A 25,766-nucleotide genomic window follows, 5' to 3' on the forward strand; every position below is an offset into this window, starting at 1 on the left:
TTAAACTAATTTCTTCCAGTCAGAGAATGGTGCATATAATAAAATTTTCGCTTGATGCATAAAGTTAAAAGATTAAAACTGATAAAACAAGTTTAAAAAATTTACTTTTCCATTTGATTACATTTTGTATGATGGATTATGCAGAAATTAGATTTGGGCTGAAAGAGCTATTGCTTTATTACCTATTCAGGTTGTAAATAGTGTTTTTTAAAAAGTAGCTAAGTAATTAATAACTTTTGAAAATAAGTAATCAATAAAGTAACGGGATTACTTTTGGGGGAAGTAATCAGTAATTAGTTACTGATTACTTATTTCAAGTAACTTGACCAACACTGTTCCTGAGTGTATTCTGTGATAAACATTTAGACATGCCAGAACCTTATCAAACTTGTTGTAATAAAAATCTTTAGGGTTTATTACTTCCAGGTTCACGGCATGAGCGCAACATTAGTCAGCATTAGTGGTGCCATTAATAACTGCTAGAGAGTTGTTTTCCTCTGCGGAAAAACATGTGCCTGGACAGATGGTACTATAATTGTACACAGAGGAAGGTGAACTAAATGTAGGGCACTGGAGGAAAAAGTCCAAATTCCAAATTTTCAATGCAAAGATAAAGTAAATATGCAGAACTCGTCAGAGAGTAAACAATACTGGCCAGTGGCAGAAAAATTGTTAAAAATCTAATAACTGATAGCTAATTAAAGGAAACAAAGAACAGAAGTAAAACTAAATAAACGTCATGAACAACATGAACATAGGATGTGTCAAAAAAATGAACATAAAATATATGTTTGGCTCTAGGGCTATTCCATTTTCTTTTAGGGCTATATCAGACGTGTCACAGAGACTGCAGTCTTACGCGTTGTGGGTTTTAGTTTTTGTCAAAGCAAAATCTTGGATAAAAGCAAGTGGCAAAACAAACAATAAGACTATACAATACTGATAACATACTGAGTCCTTTATATAGGTCTTCTCCAGTGCTGCCCAAATCTCCTCATCAGTGTAGTTATTAAACGGGTCTAGGTTGTACCTGTAGGAAAAACAGCTCTTTATCTAGTGACTGACATGCAGGAGTAAAATCAGTGTGTGATTCTGTACTTCTGGTTCACTACCTTACTGTACCGATGAACAGCACAGGGTCCTGAGGGATGATGGACAACTTGCTGCGCAAATCCTGCAGGCCAATGGACATAATATCAACTCCGTCTATCTTTATGGTTCCTGCTGCAGGCTCTACTAGTCTGAATAGAGCTACTCCTAAAGAGGATTTCCCTACAGACACAAAGCACAGAGCAGAGTAGCTGAATATTACACTATAGCTGTTGAGAAGAGCTGATTAAAATTGTAATCTGCACTATGGAATAATTAGGAATTCACTGCTATAATAATTACAACCCTGTTTCCCAAAAAAAGGAAACTGCAAAATGAGCCATGCATGTCATGGCGGAGGCTCTGCCGAACCCCTGAGACCGACTCACCGAACGCAAAAGTTCTAACAAAACACATATTTAGGGTTCGATCGAACCCAGGTTAAGAACCACTGCTCTAAGATTAAATTGTCTGTCTCAGAGTGATGTTGAAAAACGAGTTCATGTATTTATCATCATTTCTAGGGTGTATTGTTGTAAATCATCATCACCCAAAGACTAGATGAAATCAACAAGAGAAACAGCTACTGAACCCAGAGCCTTACCAGAGCCAGTCCTTCCCACGATCCCCAGCTTCTCTCCAGGTTGAATGTGGAAATCAAGGCCATTTAGGACGATTGGTGTATTCTCTCTGTACCTCATCTTATAGTCTTTGAAGGAGACGCCCCCATTGCTAGGCCAGTCCTGTGGGATCTGAGCCTCTTTAACATGCCTGGGGGCCTCAGATTTACAATCCTGCAAATAAAAAAGTTTATTTTTTGAGTGAGGCAAACAGAGGGAATTTGGGGTTTGGTCTTGGCAAAACAATGAAAGATGGATCGTTTCCGGAGAGAAATCTGACCATGATGTATTCCTGCAGTCGCTCCACTGAGTTGAACCTTGCTTCCACTTCCGTTGACAGTCTTACTACATATTGAAGCATGCCTGTCAACTGGACAATACGCAAAAGTTCTAACAAAACACAAACACACATTTCAACATGACTTAGACGTATAACTCTGCTCTCCTTATTTACCTGTATGGTATAGGTTATGGCCAGGCCTTTCAAGGATGGAGCGATAAAGTCATTACTGCTAAGCACTACAAACAGAGACACCAACAAGGTCATAATAGCAGCCATGAAGTCCAGCCAGAAAGAAAGCCACCGGGTGCCAGAATGAAACAATAAAAAGTGATTGGAGTTGATGTCATTCAGGGACTTGAACCTACAATATGACACAACGACGTGATGAGAGTTGAGAGCACCGATCAAAGACCACATCATTTACAGATATTTACAGAAGAACACATTATTTACTATTACGACCAGTAATAGAGAGACTTTTATTTGTTTCTGTGAAAGAGTTCTGGTGTCTTACATTTCTATGTGACTGTTTCTTGTGTTGTAAGCATGGATGGTGCTGAGGCCCTGCAGTGTAGAAGTCGTTAGTGAGATACAGGGAGAACGGCTGATATTTTCCATCTTCTTCATAAGACGAATACCCCTTTGGAATAGGCTGCAGATAAATTCAAACAAATGTTGAGCAAACTGTACCTTAAACAACTATCTGCTCTCGCACTAAGACAATTTTTAAAACTTAACTCACAACAGAATGAGGGTAAACAAAGCTCCCATGATGACTACAGCCACAAGCATGTATGGAAAAACGGATGCGATGATGATAATTGTGAATGTGATGAGAAGACAATACTGCAGGAAAGAATCCATGACAAGAGGAAGCATAGTGTCCACCTCCTCTTGATCTTTAGAGAAACGGTTTAGAATTCGGCCTGTTGGAGTTGTGTCGAAGAAACTCATTGGACTGCCAAAAATCTGTGAGAGGAAAATACAAACAACAAAAATAATCATTCTTTGAATCATTGAGCAGTTAATCTGTGTTTCAATTGGTCATGTTGGATGGTAAACACTGGGGATTATTTCTTGGTACCTTCTTGAACATTGTGTTGTGGAGTTTGCAGGAGGCCCTCAAGGTGACGTAAGTATAAAAGAAGCATTTGATGAGGGCAAGTACCACCATGATGAGCATCATCACACCATAAATCGTTTGGTAATAGTGCAGGTCTGGATTTTTTGAGATGTCACCTGGATCTGAACCTGGGTTAGTCGATGACTTCGATAAAACAGACAAAATATCTTTTGTTAGTGGAGAGAGAGTGGACTTGGCGTGTCTATCGTTTCAGTGGGTCTTTCTTGAACTGTCATCTTGAGTGACAAGACACAGCTAGAGAGCAGTTTTCTAATACAGCAGTGCATGGAAACTAATTTCTTTCCAGATCCAGAATTTGCTAAATAAAGAACATAACACTCCAGCATGCAAAAGTACTGTTAAAGAACAATTTTTAGCAGTAATGGTGTTGGAGCATGGTTAGGGTTAGGCTCAAGCTAAACAAGTGTAATGAGTAGACTAAGATGTGCCAGTATTCTGTGTACTGATAGGCTGGAATAATACGAGAGTGTACCACTAAGAAATGTGCTAGCTGGAATATTATGTTCTTCATCACATTGGTTCTGCCCAGACCATTCAGTTAGCACTCTGTTCTTTACAGGTATGCTGGACCCTGTAAAAGATTCACACTGCAGCAGTATAATGAGCACATCCAATAATCTGATCTTAATAAGAACTGCTCAAGGCCAAAGAGCACTAACTCTCACAGACCTCACTTGACCACCACCTGAACTCATCACTAGTAAGTATTTGTGGGTTACTTAAAAGCTGAGATAGCCTGGAAAAAGCCAAAAATTCAAGGTTTGACCTTAAGTCCATTGTAACCCTCTAATTTTAAAGAGACTGGCTAACACGGGCAATCTTACTTGAAACAATGTACCTTCTGGTGCTTGTAATCATCTTTATTGGATTCACTTGTGTTAGGCTACACAGTGACTGAGAGCTCATAGTCATTTCACCCAAGCTGTTTATGCATGATGAGATTATTTTTGTGTGAATGCTAGAGAGAGAGGATTCTCACCCCATTACCCTTTCCAAGCCAGAAGCTGAGCCACCAGTTGCTGAAGGCTGTGGATCCAATCATCAGGACAATGTTCAGGACAGTGAGAAAGACGAGAATGTAGCCTGTAGCAAAGAGTTGCAGCACAACTATTAAGTACATATTGGTACATTATTGCTTAAAATCATGTAAATGCATGTGTGTGTTATATCAGACCTCCAGCTGCTTGACAGTACCGGTGGTAGGTTCTTAAGGAGACAGCACCCTCTGTGGAGGACTCTTGATGGACCAGCTGGTCATCAGACTTGACAGGAGCTTAAAACAGGGAAAATATTTTAATAGAGTCGTAACAGGATTAGTGACTTCCATTTGCATTGACATGCATCACATGTGCATTTCCATTATAAAAAATATTTAAAAAATCTAAAGTATTGCTTGGTGTAAAAAAGGGGATCACATAACAACTAAATATGTAATAGTGAAACAGCTGACAAACGGTGGGATGACACTCAGAATTAAGTGAACTTTAAAGACTTACGCTTTTGCTCAGCTGTTGTTTCATGATCCTTTTCATCTGACATGTCAAATGCTGAAAGGAAGAATAGAAGTAATTTTATCATTCTACTAATCACAAAAATTGACTTAAATTATCATTGTCCACATATTGTAAGACATAACTGCAAAGAGTTGAACCACAGACCCCTACAGCAAGGAAATCTGGAAACTGATCACTTGTATACATTGTATCCATAGAGGGAAGAGTCACTTTAAATAATAATAATGGATTGGATTTATAAAGCGCTTTACAATGCCACTATTCATTCACTCTTGCATTCACACACTGGTGGAGGCAAGCTACAGTTGTAGCCACAGCTGCCCTGGGGCAGACTGACAGAAGCGAGGCTGCCATATCGCGCCATCGGCCTCTCTGGCCAACACCAGTAGGCGGTAGGGTAAAGTGTCTTGCCCAAGGACACAACGACCAGGACAGAGAGCCCGGGGATCGAACCGGCGACCTTCCGGTTACAGATGGGCCAATGAAGATGGGCCAATGAAGATGGGTCAATGATGCATATAAATATGATAGTAATGTTATGTCATGACCTTCACAGGTCATGTTTTTGGTACGAAGTCACAAGAACTTATAATATGGGTATATAGCAAAAACAGCCAGGTCAACAAGTTTGCTGCCCTGTCTGTTATTACTTTACAAGGCCTTGTTTTTGCTTTACAAAACTTTGACCTGTCCCTGGTTATACAGTTGCTCTTTAACAATCAAAAGTACTGATGTGTCAACACTGCACGTGCATTGGCACAGCAACATTTAGAAAGTGTCAGCGTCATCCCCCTGAACACTGGTCTCTGGACAGTGAAAAAACAAAAATCCCACCGTATTCAAAAAAGCACAACTAAATCAAATCAAATCAAATCACTACTAAAACATGTAAAGTCTGTCATGAATTCAAAAACACCCAAAAAGTTCAAATTATTAAAATGATTTTCTTCCTAGTTTTTTTTTACCAGGGTTTGCCATCCCACTGTCCGCACGATATCTGAGCTCAACCTCTTTCAACTCAGGGGCATCTTGGGATGATAAATCCTCCTCTTCCTCTCCCTCCTCATTCTGAGTCTGACAAGCAAGAATATCAGGAACACAGCATTACAGCACAGCCCGTACAAACGTATATAACCACAAATGGAATGATTTGTACCTTGTTTTACAACTGATCATTAAGTTTATTGTTTTTGACATAATAAAACAATAAAGAACAGGTGAGGTGGTTTGCAGGAACATAATAATAAGAATCAAAGATAAAAATAGAAGAGGTACAAGATGCATGCTTTTAATTTAGGGTATACTTACTTTGGACTGTTCCATCTGGTAATTGGTGATGAGCTGAGCATAGCGTCCGCTGGCGTTCATCAAGGTTTGGTGGTTTCCGGCCTCCCTGATCTCCCCGTCATCCAGAACCAGGATGTCATCACAGAACTCCAAATACTAGCAAGCATAAGTGAGAACAACTGTGGCAACAAAATCTACAGACCTGTTCAAAACTATAATCACATGTACGTACATATTTATGTCATTTGACAGATGTTCTTATCTCCAGTAGCGTGACTTACGAAATGGCTTAGAACTCACGGGTAAGAGCACCAGTCAAATACTCTTCCTCAGATTAGTGACTTATGATTAGTAGGTAAACTATTAGCCAAGAATGCCTTCTAGGTTTTTTCAGATTTGACTGAATTGGTCCAAAATGTCCATCCATCCATCTTCATCCGCTTTATCCGGGGCCGGGTCGCGGGGGCAGCAGCCTAAGCAAAGAGGCCCAGACCTCCCTCTCCCCAGCCACCTCCTCCAGCTTATCCGGGGGAATACCAAGGCGTTCCCAGGCCAGCCGAGAGATATAATCTCTCCAGCGTGTCCTGGGTCTGCCCCGGGGCCTCCTCCCGGTGGGACATGCCTGGAACACCTCACCCAGGAGGCGCCCAGGGGGCATCCTTGTCAGATGCCCGAACCACCTCAGCTCGCTCCTTTCGATGTGGAGCAGCAGCTGCTCTACTCTGAGCCCCTCCCGGATGGCCGAACTTCTCACCCTATCTCTAAGGGAGAGGCCAGCCACCCTTCGGAGGAAGCTCATTTCTGCCGCTTGTATCCGCGATCTCGTTCTTTCGGTCACTACCCACAGCTCGTGGCCATAGGTGAGGGTAGGGACGTAGATCGACCGGTAAATTGAGAGCTTCGCTTTTACACTCAGCTCCCTCTTCACCACGACGGACCGGTGCAGCGTCCGCATTACTGCAGCTGCAGCCCCAATCCGTCTGTCGATCTCCGGCCCCTCCTTGAATCGCTACCTTATCGTGGTGGAGGGGTTTGTGTGTCCCAGGGATCCCAGGGGCTATGTTGTCTGGGGGCTTTTGCCCCCTGGTAGGGTCTCCCATGGCAAATTGGCCCTGGGTGAGGGACCAGACAAAGAGCGATTCTGAAGACCCTTATGAAAAGGACAGCGAGGGAACAGTTTACCCTGCCCGGGATAGGGTTACCGGGGCCCCGCCCTGGAGCCAGGCCCGGGGAGGGTGCCCGAGGGCGAGCGTCTGGTGGCCGGGCCTTAGTCCATGGGGCCCGGCCGGGCACAGCCCGAAGAGGAGACATGGGCCCATCCTCCCGCAGGCCCACCACCCGCAGGAGGCGCCATAGGGGTCGGGTGCATTGTGTACCGGGTGGCGGCCAGGAGCGGAGGCCCTGGCGGACTGACCCCCGGCTGCCAAGACTGGCAATAGGGACATGGTCCAAAATGTCATATTTAAAAATACAATTTTAGACAATATGCATATTAATTTCATGAATATGTATATTCATATTCATGAAATCTGATTTCCAGATTTCAGAGTCTCAGACCAAGCTATGATCCATCAAGTAACCTGGTTAATTTTTCACTTTGGTTTTTATACAGATTAACAAAATGGAATATAGTGATTTTTATAAAACATTAACGGATGTTTTTCTATTCTTCCTGTCATGGTAAGACATGGCCTCTGACTGTAAAATTACAATATATATGGTCAGGAAAGTCTTCTTTTAACTGCTTACATCAGTTGTTCTTGTCATTTAGTGTTATTCTTTAGTGAAAGCACTAAAGAATGAAACCGTGTTCTTACCTGGAGCTGGTGTGTAACCAGTATGACAGATTTTCCTTGGAGTTCCTTCTTTATGCATTCTTCAAAAATATGTTTCCCCACATGAGCGTCAACAGCAGATAGAGGATCGTCAAGGAGGAAGATGTCCTTGTTGGAGTAGACTGCTCTGGCCAGGCTGATCCTCTGCTTCTGTCCCCCTGACAGATTAAGCCCCCGCTCCCCAATCTGACAAAATGTCAGTAAGACTTAATATAATCCAGAAATTTACTCAATCTTTATGGAAGAGATGGTATTATATTTTAAATATTGTAATTCATTACATTATACTAGTGCATTTATTCCATACAACACTATGGCATTATTCTGTCTCAATTAGGGCTGCTCGATTATGGCAAAAATGATAATCACGATTATTTTCACTGAAATTGAGATCTCGATTATTTGACGATATTTATTTAACCCTTACGACCTACTATAGAACCAAGTCCGCCAGAGCTTATATTATTTTTTTACATGTTGTAGTGCCATTTGTGGGAGCATTTCAAGTTGCTATACAACTGTTATAGCCCATATTTTAATAATATGTATGCATTAAGTCCATAGTAACTACATTAATTGCAAAAAAGTGCAATAAACTACAAAAAAATTGAAAATCATTTTTGTTTTGTTTTTTACATATATTTCTACTTGGAGAAATTTAAGAGGTTTATCCCTCAAAACTTTAAATACAAAAAAGTTGCAAAAAATAGTTTACAACAACAGGAAATTTATTTTGAGTGTCTTCATAGTTTTATTTTGGAGATACACCAATTTTTATATACTGCAGGAAAAACGAAAAAACAATCCTATGATGCAAATTTGCAAAGAAAACAGCAGGTGCATCAAAATAAACTATTTCCAGCAGTGCAATTCGAGTTCTAAGCATCACAGAAACTATTCAGAAAAGTCAAACATGACTTATAAAAACACCAGTATAGGCTTTTAAGGCCTACAAGTAAAAAACTAAATTTTCCGCGAAAATGACGTCACTTCCGGTTTCGGGCAGGAAATGGCGGACATGCGATAGTTCGCGCTGACATCTGTTTCACTGTGGGAAGTGTTACGAACAGCTGATTGGATCGGCAAAGCGTGTTTCTGGAATATTATGTTTTTGTTCCTGCAAGCGCTTTTTATGCAATTTTTGCAAAGCTATATGTGGAACGAAACCGTGACCGAGGACAAGCTGATGTCAAGTACAACTCCTCTGGTTTCATATGCAAAAAAAAATTATTGCGCTAGCTTACACGGTTCAGGTTCTTCAGGAATTTAAAAATAGTTACACAAAACAGAGCGTGCAGCTCGGACCGGCTTTAAAGGGTTAACAATAACAACGTATTGAATAATGACTTTAAAAAATAATATAAAATAGTGTGCAACACCACTGAAGTTTTTTTTTACCTCTCTTTTCAACCAACGGCAGTCACTCTCCTCTCCAAATAACTTCTGCTTAGCTTTCCGAGCTTCCCTCGGGTCCTCTTAATCAGCGGTCTCCACCCTTTTTTGCGCCATGGACCGGTTTATGCCCGACAATATTTTCACGGACCGGCCTTTAACGTGTCGCGGAAAAATGAGGGAGGGGCTAATAATCGGCTCAGTCATTTTTAATGATTGTTGAAAGCCCAGATCGTAATCGTGATTAAAATTCGATTAATTGAGCAGCCCTAGTCTCAATATACCCTCCTTTATCTTCACATAGTAGTTGCTGGAGGGGAGATATGATTGTTACAGTTTGTTTAACTTCAAATGGTAAATGGCCTGTATTTGTATAGCGCTTTTACTAGTCCCCCCTAGGGACCCCAAAGCGCTTTACACACCCAGTCATCCACCCATTCACACACACATTCACACACTGGTGGAGGCAGCTACAGTTGTAGCCACAGCTGCCCTGGGGCAGACTGACAAATAGCTCATTATTTATTTTGGACTTTGTTGAATTGTATGTTTAAACGACTAGGACACATGACACAAGGCTTTTTTTTCTACTTATCTAGCAGATACTTGTTTATGCAGATAAGGACTTTCAATGAATTTCTTTGACAGTTTAACCTCCTAAGACCCGAACTCTTTCACGACATGCATTTTTAATTTCTCTTTGATATTTGGGCTGATTGGGACCCGATGAATGTAAAAACAAAGAATTACCAGATTTTTTTTTTTTTTTTACCTTATTTTTGTTTTTAAGAAAGATAAGAGCCACAAATGAGGATATTTGTTTACAATTTTGATAGAACAGTAGCATTATAATGTCCTCGTAAGTGGATATCAGGCCCATGTAGAGCAAAATTGAGTATTTTGGTCTATCCATCCATCCATTCGCTTCCGCTTATCCGTTTTCAGGGTCGCGGTGGGCGCTGGAGCCTATCCCAGCTGTCATAGGGCGAAAGGCGGGGTACACCCTGGACTAGGGATGAGTATCGTTTAGGTTTTATCCGATACCAGTACCAAACCGGTACTTTTGAAACGGTGCCGGTGCTTAAACGGTGCTCAAACCGGTGCTCAAACCGGTGCTTAAAGAATGGAGAACACAAAATTGGTCCAAAAACCTCTCATGTTCAGCTGTTTTTTTGTAAAAAGATAGCAATGTTAGCCTTTTCTGCAGCTATGGGGCATATATGGTATTGCTCTTGGCTGGAAGCAGTGCTTAAACAATGGAAAAAACACAAACTTTGTCCAAAAACCTCTCATGTTTACAGTAACTGTTTTCCACTTTTTCTTTGGTCATTTTAGCCTTTTTGGCCAGGGTGAAGGGAGTATCTGCCATCAAACAAGAAGACAGCCGCATGTAGCTATGATGATGTTTGCTAGTTCACCTTACATGCATTAATGTAATAACGTGGTTAGCCTACTAAAGGTAAATTACACACGAGCAACATTAAGCTACTCACGCAGAGAAGAACGGCTGCTGCTGCCATTAAATACGGTGCATTTCTTTGCTTTTTAAAAAAAACGCTATGCGTCGCCAGGTGTTTCATCAGATTCGAGGTGTTAGCTCCTTTGCACAGTATCACCTTAAAGCATTTGTTGCAGGCTGCTGAGTTTGCATCTTTTGCTGTGAAATACAGCCAGACTTTTGACCGCTTTGCCTTGGGCATTTTTAATCTGTTGCTCTGCTCTAAAGTACCTGGACCCGCCTACTATCCTCGGAAACGTAAAATGATTGGCTAGAATCTAAAGTGTATCACAGCTCAGGAAAGAAAAGCACCGAAATAAAGCACCGAAATGTGCGCTGCTTTTCGGTCTGGTTACTACCGTTTATGTCAGAACCGATACCGGTACCCATCCCTACCCTGGACAGGTCGCCAATCTGTCGCAGGGCTAACACACAGAGACAGACAACCATTCACACCTAGTGGCAATTTGGATTATCCAATTAACCTATCCCCACAAGCTGCATGTCTAGCTTGGGCAGTGGGAGGAAGCCGGAGTACCCGGAGGGAACCCACGCAAACACGGGGAGAACATGCAAACCCCACACAGAAAGACCCCGGCCTGATGGTGGAATTGAACTCAGGACCTTCTTGCTGTGCGGCAACAGTGCTAACCACTGTGCCACCATGCTGCCCTATTTTGGTCTAAATAACCCAAAATGTGATGTCCACATATGTGGACGCCAGGTCCTAGGAGGTTAAAGAGAGAGCACCTACCTCAGTTTGGTCACCGAATGGCAGAATCTTCAGGTCAGCTCTGAGGCTACAGACATCCACAACCCTGTCATATCTGTGGAGTGACAATGTAAGATAGTGCCCTGATTGAGAGAAATATAGTGTATCGAACAGAACCATTTAAATAATTCTAAAAATCCAATGAGTCCAATAACATATGTAATCAGGATAAGCACTGGTCTCTGGAAAACTTTTCTTTGAAAAAGAATTCCTTTAATTTGCTCAGACATATGGTGCCTGGTGGTTTATGAGAGGTTATGAAAGGGCCCTTTCACTTTCTGTTAAGTCAACACTACAGAGGTCAGCAAGTTTCCCTTCTCACCATCACTAAATTGAACTTCCTATTAGGGATGCACCGATACCGGTATCTGGTATCGGCCTCGATACCACATTTTCTAAAGTACTCGTACTCATTAAAAGTCCCCCGATACCGGGAACCGATACCACGGTCTGAGACCTGTCTATGTTTGAGCGGCATGTAAGGGGTTAATCACAAGCGCCAAGTGCCCGCCCCCAGGCCCCGGCTGCAGTTCAGAGCGGGGAGAAGGCAAGGCGAGACATGTCAGCTGTGTGGAACTATTTCAAAGTGAACGAAGACGTGAAAACAAAGGCGGACTGCAAATTGTGCTCAGCGAAATTGTCCAGAGGAGGCTCAAAAGGTAGCGCATTTAACACAAGTAATTTAATCAAGCACCTAAAACCCCAACACGACAACAAGTACAAAGAGTTTACCCACGCTTATTTACCCATGCTTATTAGCACAGAGGAGCATAGCTGATGCTATAGCAGTGGGACGGAAACTAGTTGGGCATTTTAAACATTCCGCCTTAGCCTACTCCTGCCTCGAGGACATTCAGGGACAGCTCAACCAGCCAATAAAGAGACTGCAGCAGGACCTGCAGACGCGCTGGAACAGCACGTATTACATGCTCCAGTCCCTCATTGAGCAAAAGCGAGTGCTGGAGGTGTATGTGTCCGAGCACGAACTCCCTGACTATCTCACCGCTCACCAATGGGCTCTTATGGAGACGACTGTTGCCATCCTCGCCCCCTTTGAGGAACTAACTAAAAAAGTGAGCAGCTATGACGCACTAGCCTCTGATGTCATCCCAGCTGTGACTGTGCTAGTGAGACTTCTAAACAGAGAAACAGATGAGGACCACGGCGTCAAGGCAATGAAAGCAACCTTACAGGCAGCTGTCAAGAAGCGCTTCAGTGACGTCGAGACCAACCCACTGTACTTCATCTCCACCATACTTGACCCAAGGTAAAGTCTGTGTGCTATAGGTATTCAATGATAAACTACAGTACTAAATGTAAGATTATTTTACATCTGAAATATTATATATTTGTAACTAAAATACACAAATACAAATGTATGCAATATATATAATATGAAATACATTTCCCTTATTACTACCAGAAAGTCAAATGGCTGGCATTTGTCAATGAGTAAGTACTTGGTATCGGTATCGGCGAGTACTGAAATGCAAGTACTCGTACTCGTTTTCCAAAAAAGTGGTATCGGTGCATCCCTACTTCCTATTGTAACCCTGTCAGATAATGAAGATGACCTCCACCTTTATTACATTCTTATCAGATGCAAATTCACAAAGATAAGATGAACTTTCTCCTAGTTAAACATTTTTCATGTAAGGTAAAGTCACAGGGAATATATAGTCAAATCTAAAACGCTTGCCCTCATTTTCATAGTCTTGGTTGGTGCAGTAACTAAAATCATATTGCCCCAAATGAAATCTCCTTATTTTATAATAATACCTGTTCTTTTCATATTCAAGTCTTAGCTACTCAAAAATAGTGACAAGCGCTGATTTATGTTAAATTATCAATTACTTGGTTTGGTCAAAAGGTTCCCCCATGAGGATATTTTCTTGAACAGTTCCGTGGAAAATCCAGGCCTGCTGGGAGACGTAAGCAAATGTCCCATCGGCTGTGATGGAGCCCCGAAGAAGGTGCATCTAAAAGATAAAATCAAGGAGACAGAAAAGCTATATTTACTGGACATTTTATGTACGGTTAGAAATAGTAAAAACTTCTTCTTTCTCCTCCTTCGTCTCTTGTTAGACCTTATCAAGGCTGATCGTATGCCCTATTCATATATATGTATTGACTTTCATCCCTTTTCTCTCCAGTGTGTACTTCCACCTCTCCAGGCTCTTTTCCACCTGCTCCACACTCTTAATAAAGATCACAGTATCATCTGCATACATCCTAGTTCACAGAGACTTCTGCCTGACCTTTTCTATCAGCATATCCATCACCACTGCAAAGAAGAAGAGGCTCAGAGCCACTCATTGATATAATCCCATTTTCACTCCTACCACAAACCTCACAACTGTCTCGTTGTCCTCGTACATGTCTTGCACCACCCTAACATATTTCTCTGCTACTGAGAGAAGTGCAGCAGCACCACAGTTTGTCTTGTGACACCATACCATAAACCTTTTCTAGATTCACACAAAGACACAGTGCAACTTCTTCTTACCTTCTCTCTACTTCTCGGTCAACAATCTCAAAGCAAACATCAAATCTATAATGCTCTTTCCTGGCATGAAGCCATCGTTCTGCTCACTGATCGTCACCTTTCTTACTAACCTACCTTCAACAATTTTTTCCTGTAGCTTTATGGTATGACTCAAAAACTTTATCACTCTCTGTCATCTACATAATTCTGAAGATAAAGTTGGAGATTACTACTATGTTTGCAAACAAACTGTAACAGCTTCCTTCTACACAAGTGTTATGCAGATAAGATATGTAGAAGATTGTTTTGTTATATACTAAGATACAGCTTGACCCCTGCATGAAGAAGAAGTGCAAGCATGCAGAATTTCCCCAACTCAGACAGTGCCCTGCTTCTAGTCTCTGGATTGATAAGACTTGTTTAGCTTATCTGCTACATATATCCTGTTGAACTATGTTTGACCTGTGTAGGGTGACTAGTTTTCTGTCTTGCAACAGGGTAACAACCTATACAGGTGGGGTCTGCTTCCCCTGTTCCAGAGAATTCCTCACTTCAATCCTGCATGCCTTGTACTGACTGAATTCCTTCATGCAAGAATAAACCTCGCAAATGAACTCCAGTAGTAGGACTTATTTAATCGACTACATTTAAATAACAGACATTAGCTGAATCCTAGTAGCATTAGCACAAGTTTTGCCTAATAACGTGTCTTCAAGCTAACAAAACAAAAAGAAGAAAAAGGTTATTACACTTTTGCACATCACCCTTGCCCTGGTCATAAATGCCTTTCAAGTCTTCATCCTCTTCATAGCTGCCCTCACCTTCTTATTAATCCCCTGCACTTCCTGATTCACAAACTTTCCTCCAACAGTCCTCCTGTTTCGCTCACTGTCTACATTCACTGAATCCTCAAGGTCCTCGTTCTATCTTCTCAACGCATGCAAATAACGAAAGAGTGAACAAAAATAAATAAAAGAAAACTATAAAGAAACGATACAAAATAACAGAAAAGGACAAAAACACAAAAGAGAAAGCAACCTGTTCCAAAATGCTGGAAATCAGTGATGTCTTTCCACTTCCCACATTCCCACAGACACCGAGCAGGTTGCCCTTCGGGAAATACCAGAGACAATCAGTTTACTTTTAATAGAATGCAGATAACCTGAGATATCATTATCAGAATTGAATCACACCTTAGGCAGTGTGAAGGAGATGTTTTTCAATGCTGATGAGGATTCAGTCTCAGCTGTCTTGTGTTCTGACACTCCGTTGGCTGTGCTGGGTGGGGGGGAAGACTGGCTTTCAGGTCTGGTCCAGGAAAATGTAGCATTTTTCATCACTATAGCCGAGTCATTATCTACCTTTTTCATCAGGTAGGGCTCAGGATTCTGGATCAGCAAAATTTTCTGAAATAACAACAAACAGCATTTACAAGCTTATCTGTGTTTTTCTGTTGATATTTCTGAATGAAAGTCAGATACAAGGTGTGACAAAAGCAAGGGTTAAAGTAAGACAGGAATCAAAGCAGCGTTAAACCAGATTTGTGATGCAGGTTGACAATATATCTTATATTTAAAAGATGTGTACCTGAGATGACCTTATCATGCATAGCATCTGCCACTGGCAGCCAGCAGTACAAAAAAAATAAAACTGTGATTTTAGAAACGTCTGAATTGTGAGGTTTTGGCTCGCTTGTACATATGCTGACTTCATTATTTGAAAGTGTGTTCATATGAGCATGCATCAGTGTAAGAATATATATGACAAAAGACACAAAAAGCACAATAGAGTCACTACATGAATTGTTAACAGTTACAGAGGGCACAAAACAAATAATTTACCCTTAATCGTTTTAGTGCTACAACAGCCTCAGCTGTGGCCTTCACAGACGGGGGCAGGACAAGGAGGGAGAACCTCATGCAGTTGAAGATGCCAATTGTGGTAAAAGCCTAGTAAAAACAAAGAATTATGTTAAGACACTATATATGATTATGGAATGCAAGAAAATCATGTTGATATTAAATGGGCCACAGCAATCTGGTTTAGCACAATCGCAATTAAAGGAATGCAATAAACCTTTATTTCATTATCTTATGACTCATATCCAAACAGTCTGAGTTTCAGAACTGCAGAATCTCAGACTTGTTACTTTAAGTTGACATGTTAGTTAAAGGTGTTTTTCCGCCTGTACAGTTTTAGTATACTGCTGTAGTACTCACATCAGAAGTGCTGAGAGGTAACCCCAACAAAGTGTGAACCAGAAAGGTGAGGATAGTGGCAATGGAGGGTAGGATGTTGGCGATGCTTGTATTAATAGTCTGGACATAACTGACCTTCTGTAGTTGTTTCTTTTCATTTTTCCTTAAGCCTGTAAGAATTAAAAGTTTTTCATTAGTTAACTTTATCTTTAGTGACTTACCTTTTTTCTTTACTGTAGTTCTTTAGTGAGCACCTTAGTAATGAGCAATAAGGCATTCAGATGACTACATTATGATCATTTTTTAAACAAGAAACTACCAAGAGTACAGACTGAAGACCTAGACCTCACAGTGTTGATAAGAAAGTTAACAAGATCATAAGATACTAAAGCATATCATATTCCCACATGCACTTTACTTGTCATAGGAAAATGAGAACACGTGCCCCAGATTTGGCAGCAAGCCAATGAATGTCCATAAAAGTTCAAGGTAAATTGAAAGTAAGTGAGAGTTCAAGATGTTCTCACAAACAACTGCATGTTTTAGAGGCAGATGACTGCTTCAACTTGTAATGAAGGGAGTCTAACAAATAGATATACTTGTGAGAGGTACATAAAAGTGTATGGATTAGTTAGACATGAAGTCACCTTACTCATTATAGATCTGTAGTTGCGGTCAGAAGTTCACATACACTCATGAATGTCATTGTAATTTAGGGCTTTAACTATTTCTTTAAACAGTTCTGTCTTTGGGATGTAATGACGGTGTTGATGGTTCTACAATGTGTTTTCACTTGACTGGACCAAAACCTATTATTATCTCGTTAGTGATAATGATTAATGGCAACTTTTAGGTTCTTTTTGCCAGCATAAAAAGGATTTCATTAACAACAATCATTGGACGGACCAATACTCAGAACAATGGGGAAGAGAAAGAACTCAGTGAAGATCTCAGAAAGAGAAGTATTGATTTACACAAGATGCAGATTCCAAGATCATCATTTCAAACAATTCTAAGTACAAGAACATCGACATCAGTTTTCACAGTGAAGTGAGTTATAGCTTCATGGACTGAGAGGCTGCCAACCAAGAAAGAAGCCCCTGCTTCAAAATCGACACCTTCAGACTTGACTGAAATTTGCACATGGAAAAGCCAAATGCCCTCTGGAAAAAAGGTTTTATGGTCAGACAAGACAAAGATTGAGTTATTTGTCCATGGTGATAAGAGATACGCTTAGAGAAGTAAAGATGAGGCTTTCAAACCTAAGATAATAGTACGAGCTGTAAAGCATCGTTGCCTGGGGTTATTTTGTGGCCAGTGGTACCTCCAAATTCTTCCACTTTGGCACAAAATTGGTTTTGCAATGGATAAATTAGACTAACATTTAGAAGACCAGTCCAGAAGCTTAAAGCCCTAACCTCAACCCTCTTGCGGCTAGGCTTGATGATGGTGACCAAAAGCATCTGGACTTCTGATCACAACTGTACATAAGGATGCCCATACATACCATTGTGACTATATGTTTGCTGATTTTGTTTTTAAACAAATTGGTGTGTATGAATATTTCCTTGATATTTGACATACTGATTTAAAAAATATCAACATGAAACAGCTTGACATACCTGTAATCGTCTTCTCAAAAGAATCTTCCCACGCGTACATCTTGATTAGCTTTATACTGTTGAGAATCTCATTCATCGTGCGAACTCTGCTGTCAGTTATCAATAAGGACTTCCATCTGAATTTATTTATGAGCTTGGCCAAGAAAATCTACAAAAATCAAGAAAAATACATTGCTTCTTATTAACTTTAGTCACTTACAAAGTAATATATTTGGGATAATATAAGAAAAACACAGAAAAATCAGTTTTGCTATCTTAGCAGCTTACTAAACAAGGAAATGAGTTTATAGAAAGGTAAAACATACCGTTCTATATGCCTCAATTTTTTGTGATATAATATTTTGTTCTTATTGTTCTTATTCTTATTCTTATTGTTATTATTATATTATTGTTACAAACCTCATTTGTGCAGTTTTTTTGTTTTGTTTTGTTTTTTTTTATTATTTTTGTTTGTCTGGTTTTTGCAACATTAGTATTTGCCATTATTTTTCATTAGCTCATATTAAACACATACTTATATTTCATTATTGGTCAGTATTAAGTTTTAGATATTAAGAATTTTATGCTAGCAAAAAAGAGTTGCTGGCATAAAAACAAACTATTTGCATTCTCGCAAACACCTCCCCCCTGATCAAGCTTCCTAAAGAACTATGGAGTCTCCACAGGGAACCTCTTCCAGGACCCTAGCCACAAAATAGGCCAAACATTTTTGAACAATGATGTAATTTATGTAATTTTGCCTGTCTACACTATCACTATGCACAAGGTGCAAAAGCTTTCCCCTAGGCAGTACATTAGGACTTTTAATTGAGCCCTTGTTTTTCCCTTTTCCTGGGTCAGAATTGTAGTGGGAAATTCTACAAGAACATATTGTCCTGAGCAAAACAGCTCCCAGGAATATACAAATTCTTTACAACATTAAGGTTAAAATCATTTCTGTTCCTAACATCAAATTTGAAAATATAGCATATAAGCATACAATTTCCAAAATTTGGATTTGCTAACTTTCCACTATTTTCAGTTAAAATAAGAACCAACTTTATTTTCACAGCTTCTAATGTAAAGATATGTCAGATTTATGTGAAATATACACAGACCTGTACAGGGACAAAAATCAGGTATGTGAAGATTCCAGTCAGTGCGGTGTAGCCCAGGATGTAGCATATGTAGACAATACACAAAACATAGAGCACTGTGCTAGACAGCAGAAAGCTCCCAAACACTACAGCCTCGAACATTCTCTGGCCATCACTGGTCAAAATGTTAATCATCTAGACAGCAGAAAGATATGAAGAAAAGTTAATTAGGAATTGCATCAAAACAAATTTCTTTTATGTCAAAACAAGTTCAAATTATTTGTAGCACTATTGACTCACAAGATAATTTATAATACATTATGGAGGGATAGAAAGAAGAATACATGAGATATTAAAAACATGTAAAACATATGTATACACGTCAAAATATAAAGCATGCTCATTCAAGATAGAATATAGCAACAAAGACAAACAAGGGTTGCTTTTCATGTTCACAGATAGCAGACATTACATCTGGTCCACTAATGTCTACCATGGACGGTAAGTGACGGAAGTGATGTTGTAGGTGACGTCAGACGCCGGAGATTTTGGCGGAGAAAAAGCAAATGGTAGCATAGAGTTTAACAAAGGTTTTCCAAGCTTCAGTATTACCAAATATACTAATCAATTGTCATATAACTAACAACATCTGTTTTATCATCTCTAACACCCTGGAGGACAACGGGGAGAGTTTAGACGCTCTCCAAGATTACATCGACCGCTGTTTTCAAGATTTAGTAATGCATAAGGCCCAGAGTGCATCTTCCCCGGCCAAAATCGAGACGCCGTCATCGAAGAGAAGTCGCCAGGCAGACTCCCCCGGTACAACATCGCCTGCCCCGGTGTTGTGCCAAAAAGTGATTGCCTGCCAAAAAGTGATTTCCAATGTTTCCGTGTATTTTTTATGTGTAATATCTTTACGTATGTTGGTAAATAGACTTCGGTGAACAGCGTTTACAAAGGGGTTATATATAGAATTAAAAGATTATCTGTTTTTTCAAGTATCTTTATAACTCTGTGTTATTGTACTCACATTATAACCAATCCGGTCCTTTTCCCCCACTTACAATATTTTTTACTGAACTATTGTAATATTTGCTGCCATTTCTGCTGTCTTACTCTTACAAAAGACATTTTTAATGTTAATGAGATTTTTTTAACTGCATAAATAAAGGTTCTATAAAAGTCGCTGCCAAAAACTGATTGCGGCTTCTACCTTGTTACACGAATGTTGTTTGTGGCTCAATATGACTTTGTGTCATCCATGAGGGATGCATTTGACATATGTTTCACATATTATAGGCCATCAAGTTACTTATAGCAGTTTAAATATGAGCAATCAGTTTTTGGCAAATACCGGAAATCAGTTTTTGGCAGACAATCACTTTTTGGCACAACACCGGCAAAGACATCGCAGAAATCCTGGAGTCAATCGACAAGCGATTGTCCAGTTTCGATGCGAGGCTGTCCCTGGTGGAGATTTTACACCGGGAATTTAAATCTCTGAGAGAATCCCTGGAATTCAGCCAGCGGCAGGTGGAAACGCTTGCCGCTGAAAATGCCACGCTACGGGAGTCGGTTAAATCTCTCACCGATAACGTGACCCAGCTAAACATTGAAAATAAAAAAATAAAAGAGTCCGTTATCGATCTACAAGCCCGTAGCATGAGAGATAATCTTGTGTTTTCTGGTATTCCAGAAACTGCCGGAGAGGACGCAGAGGCAACGGTGAAAAACTTCATTAAAATCCACCTGAAGCTGCCGGAGGACACCGTAAAGAACATCGACTTCGATAGAGTACATCGCTTGGGGGGCGCGCGGTCGCGGACCGGGAGACCACGGCCTATTGTGGCCAAATTCAGTCAATTCAAACAGAAGGAACAGGTGAAGAGTCGCGGCAGAGAGCTGAAAGGAACGGACTTCAGCGTGAACGACCAGTTCCCCAAAGAGATCCTGGAACGACGCAAGATCCTGTTCCCAGTTCGACGTAGCTTCATCCAGAAAGGCTCCCGTGCTGTCATCGCCGTGGACCGGCTCTACGTGGATGGACAGCTTTACCGCGACCTCGGCACCACACCGTGGTTATACTGACTGCACTCCAGATAAGAACCCGCTACACTCTTTTCTTATTCATTCACACTCTCTCCTTTAACATGAGTTTAAGCTAGTAATATCAATATGATGTCATAGCAGATATAACACCGTCACCCTCCGTCATTGCTTTAATTGGAATGTTTCCGTTTCGTTTCTTTTTTTTTGTTGTCGCTCACAGTTCATGTGGTTTCTTTCTTTCTCTTGTCTTTCACTGCTGTGGTCACCTACTTCCCCACTCACCTACAAACAACAACCTCTATTTCTCCATATTTTCACAACACGATCACGCAAACACATCAGCTCAACGGCAGCACATTCACAACAGCCTCACAGCACGCACAGACTTGCAGGACACATAAGCAAGCCACGCTTGTTCATATTAGTGAATATTCACACACATAGTCAGACTTATGGAGTCTCTCACCACACTTCTTTTTCTCTTTCTATTTACAAACAAGGGATGTTTCCATATTCTCTCCACCTGTCTAAACGAAACACCCAGCATACATCATTAGACATACACGCACAATTAAGGGCATGCTGAGGTTTGTCACATGGAATGTAAATGGAGCTGGCACCAGAGGAAAGAGGTTAAAAATATTTAACCAGCTTAAAAAACTACAGGCAGATGTTGTTTTATTACAAGAAACTCACAAACCTGTCACAGGTTTAAATGAACTTAAAACACCTGAGGACTTTGTTTACACCACCCAGAGAGGAGCTTACAAAGCTTTTCCCCTCCCCCACCTCGGCGCCTCAGACCACATCACTGTCATGCTAATGCCTGCTTACAGACCGCTCGTTAAAGCCACCAAACCGGTTCGTAAGCAGATACAAGTGTGGCCAGAAGGGTCTTCAGAGGCTTTACAGGACTGCTTTAACACCACAGACTGGAACATGTTTAAGCAGGCTGCCACCTACAACAACACCACTGACCTCCAGGAGTACGCAGAGACTGTTACAGCCTACATCAACAAGTGCATTGAGGATGTAACAGTCATGAAAACCATAACTGTCCGGGCCAATCAAAAACCATGGATGACAGGAGAGGTCTACAGGCTGCTGAAAGCTCGGAATGTTGCCTTCAGAGATGGAGACGAGGCAAGCCTGAGGACAGCTAGGGCCAACCTTTCCCGTGGCATCAGAGAGGCTAAGAGACAGTACTCCAAGAAAATATCCCATCACTTCAAAGACAGCAGAGACTCACGGAGCCTGTGGCGGGGCATTCAGACCATCACAGATTACAAGCCCCCACCACAGACTTGTGACAGTACTATCCCCCTGCTGAACGAGCTGAACACTTTCTTTGCTCGCTTTGAAGTCCGAAACAGCACCACTGCACAGAAGACCCCACCCCCTCCTGGTGACCAGGTGATGACTCTGTCCCCGGACAGCGTGAGGAGATCCCTCAGCAGGATCAATGCACGTAAAGCTCCGGGTCCTGACAACATTCCTGGTCGTGTACTGAGAGACTGTGCAGTGGAACTCACTGATGTCTTCACTGACATCTTCAACATATCACTCATCCAGGCTGTCGTCCCCACATGTTTTAAAGCCACCACAATCATTCCGGTTCCAAAAAAGTCATCTCCCTCCTGCTTTAATGACTACCGTCCTGTTGCACTTACTCCCATCCTGATGAAGTGCTTCGAACGACTAGTCATGCAGCACATCAAGACTGTCCTGCCCCCCTCCCTGGATCCCTTCCAGTTTGCGTATCGGCCCAATCGCTCAACCGATGATGCCATCTCCACTGCACTCCACTCAGCACTCACACACCTGGACAAAAAAGATTCATATGTTCGAATGCTGTTCATAGACTTCAGTTCTGCATTCAACACTATAATCCCCCAACAGCTCACTCAAAAACTGGTCCAGCTGGGGCTCAACACCTCACTGTGCAACTGGCTGTTGGATTTCCTCACCGGAAGACCTCAAGCAGTACGGGTCGGCAGTAATACATCCAGCACCATCATTTTAAACACGGGGGCCCCGCAGGGATGTGTGCTGAGCCCCCTCCTCTTCACTCTGCTGACCCATGACTGCACTCCATCACACAGCTCCAACCTCTTCATCAAGTTTGCGGACGACACAACGGTGGTGGGTCTCATTAGCAACAGGGATGAGACCGACTACAGAAGTGAGGTGAGACGCCTGGCCACGTGGTGTGCTGACAACAATTTCTCTCTGAATGTGGAGAAGACGAAGGAGATTGTTGTGGACTTCAGGAGAATGCACACCCAACATGCTCCTCTGACCATTGACGGAGCGTCTGTGGAGAGAGTGAGCAGCACCAAGTTCTTGGGTGTGCACATCACAGAGGATCTCTCCTGGACGTACAACACCACAGCACTGGCCAAGAAATCACAGCAGCGTCTCTTCTTTCTTCTTTCTCCGCAAACTAAGAAGAGCAGGAGCTCCAGCCCCCATCATGCACACTTTCTACAGAGGCACCATCGAGAGCATCCTGTCGAGCTGCATCACTGTGTGGTTTGGAGCCTGCAATGCGTCCTGCCATAGAACCCTCCAACGCATAGTGAGAGCTGCAGAGAGGATCATTGGTGTCTCTCTCCCCTCCCTCCAGGACATTTACAGCACCCGTCTCACTAAAAAAGCCCTTTGCATAGCGGCTGATCCCACGCACCCAATGCAAAGCTTCTTCAAGCTGCTGCCGTCAGGGAGGAGACTGCGGAGTCTCCAGGCCAGGACCAGCAGACTGAAGGACAGCTTCATCCATCAGGCTGTCAGGAAGCTAAACTCCCTCCCGATTCTGCCCCCCTCTCCCCTCTTCTCCACCACGGTCTCACTGAACTCTGTCACACACACACACACACTCACTCTCTGACGCACTCACTGGCCTGCTCCAGTCACTTTGTGGAGCATTGGACTGCTTAAGCATTGGACCTCATAAGCCTTTGTTGTTACACTATCTCTTACCGTACACTACTAAATCCCCATTTGCACTATTTGCCTATTTTGCACCACTATGCCTTCTTACTTGAATATTGTATATTGTATATTGCATAGCTTTTTTTTGTTATACGTAAAATTGTATTGTATTTATTTAAATTTATTTAAATTTTTACTTTTTAATTATTTTATTTGCATTTTTCTAATCACTAGGGTTTGAGAGTAACGCAATTTCTATTCTGTGTATGTCCTGTACATGTGGCAGAATTGACAAATAAAGTTGACTTGACTTGACTTGACTTTCCTAATGTGTTTGCAGCCGGTTATAATTCTAGACAACGGGGAGTAGCAATTTCAATACATAAAAATGTTAATTTTACAGTACTCGATACAGTTATAGATCCAGAGGGTAGATTTCTAATTATTAAACTATCAATATTGAACAAAAAACTATGTATTGTTAGTATATATGGTCCAAATGTTGATGAACCATCATTCTTCCACGGTTTTTTTAGTGCACTCTCTGAACACCTTGATTGCACACTCATTCTTGGCGGTGACCTCAACCTTGGACTAAATGAAGAAATGGATAGGCTCAACACAACAGGAACTCAGCGTAATTGGCAGTCCACAAATATAATCAAACAGTATATGAACGACTTTGGTCTTTGCGATGCATGGCGCTCTCTTCACCCCACCAGTAAGGAATATACTTTTTTCTCGCATGTTCATCACTCTTACTCTCGTCTGGATTATTTTTTGGTCAGCAGCTCACTGCTGTGTGACATTTCAGACACTGAGATTCATCCTATAGCTGTCAGCGATCATGCTCCTGTATCTTTAACACTAATGCACAAGAATAATACTACGCCAAGTAAAAACTGGAGATTTAATATATCACTACTTAAAGATGAAGACTTTATTAAATACTTTAAAAAGGAATGGACTTCATATTTAGACTTTAATGACACTCCCGGAATATCTGCTTCTGTTCTATGGGAAGCAGGGAAAGCTGTGATGAGAGGTAAAATAATTTCTTTCTCATCACACAAAAAGAAAGAAGAAAACAAAAATATTCAGGAATTAGAAAAAAACATCAAATCACTAGAAGAAGCCTACGCGTCCCACCAAGATCAGGAAACATTGAACAAAATATGCAAAACAAAACTAGAATTAAATGAAACTATTAATAAAAAAACACAATTCCTTATACAAAGACTTCGCTTGCAGAATTTTGAACACAGTAACAAATCAGGTCGATTTCTAGCTAACCAGCTAAAAATAAAGAAAGAAAAAATAACTATATGTGCTGCTAAAGATTTATCGGGGAACACAATATATGATCCTGGAAGAATAAACAACATTTTTAGGGACTTCTATGAAACTTTATACTCACCACAAATAAACCCATCTAAAAATGAAATTGATCTGTTTCTTGACAACGTAACTCTTCCAAAATTACTAGACAGTCAAGCAATGGAACTGGATTCGCCACTGACGCCAAGTGAACTCCAGGAAGCCCTGATAAGTATGCCCAATAATAAGGCTCCAGGTCCAGACGGCTTCCCTGCAGAATTCTACAAAGAATTCTGGACAATTTTGGCACCAGTATTCCACAGCATGTTGCAGGAAATCGAGGAAAAGGGCAGACTACCACCAAATATGAATTCTGCCAACATTAGTCTCCTGCTAAAACCAGGCAAAGACCCTTTATTTCCCTCAAGCTATCGTCCAATTTCTCTTTTAAATGTAGACCTTAAAATAATCTGCAAAGCTCTCTCAAAGAGATTAGAGAAAATGACCCCCCTCTTAATTCATCCTGACCAAACTGGTTTCATAAAAGGTCGGCACTCCTCAACAAACACTCGTAGATTACTTAATTTAATAGACTACTCATACGATAAAAACATCGAAACCATAATATTATCTCTAGATGCAGAAAAAGCA

The 25,766-nt window shown here is 41.2% G+C and overlaps 1 protein-coding gene across 9 annotated transcripts in view; it reads right to left on the reverse strand.

The window, feature by feature from the left end:
• Positions 1-25,766, reverse strand: part of abcc12 (ATP-binding cassette, sub-family C (CFTR/MRP), member 12) — a 56,916-nt gene that overhangs the window by 1,653 nt on the left and 29,497 nt on the right. For 8 of the 9 annotated variants that reach the window (XM_082513316.1, XM_082513318.1, XM_082513317.1 and 5 more), the window contains 22 exons: positions 18,837-19,010; positions 17,740-17,887; positions 16,139-16,287; positions 15,761-15,868; positions 15,113-15,325; positions 14,958-15,029; positions 13,289-13,413; positions 11,417-11,489; positions 7,755-7,958; positions 5,959-6,093; positions 5,616-5,724; positions 4,633-4,683; positions 4,311-4,409; positions 4,116-4,219; positions 3,077-3,259; positions 2,735-2,961; positions 2,507-2,644; positions 2,164-2,353; positions 1,990-2,079; positions 1,694-1,883; positions 1,113-1,272; positions 952-1,030 (listed from right to left, as the gene is read on the reverse strand). In XM_082513316.1, the coding sequence (XP_082369442.1) occupies positions 952-1,030; positions 1,113-1,272; positions 1,694-1,883; positions 1,990-2,079; positions 2,164-2,353; positions 2,507-2,644; positions 2,735-2,961; positions 3,077-3,259; positions 4,116-4,219; positions 4,311-4,409; positions 4,633-4,683; positions 5,616-5,724; positions 5,959-6,093; positions 7,755-7,958; positions 11,417-11,489; positions 13,289-13,413; positions 14,958-15,029; positions 15,113-15,325; positions 15,761-15,868; positions 16,139-16,287; positions 17,740-17,887; positions 18,837-19,010 (3,021 nt within the window). The remainder of the gene's footprint in view (positions 1-951; positions 1,031-1,112; positions 1,273-1,693; positions 1,884-1,989; positions 2,080-2,163; positions 2,354-2,506; positions 2,645-2,734; positions 2,962-3,076; positions 3,260-4,115; positions 4,220-4,310; positions 4,410-4,632; positions 4,684-5,615; positions 5,725-5,958; positions 6,094-7,754; positions 7,959-11,416; positions 11,490-13,288; positions 13,414-14,957; positions 15,030-15,112; positions 15,326-15,760; positions 15,869-16,138; positions 16,288-17,739; positions 17,888-18,836; positions 19,011-25,766) is intronic. The other variant, XM_082513321.1, reaches the window with a different exon arrangement.

Source organism: Aulonocara stuartgranti (genome assembly GCF_965226115.1).
Source record: "Aulonocara stuartgranti genome assembly, chromosome: 1".
In the NCBI taxonomy this organism is placed as follows: Eukaryota; Metazoa; Chordata; class Actinopteri; order Cichliformes; family Cichlidae; genus Aulonocara; species Aulonocara stuartgranti.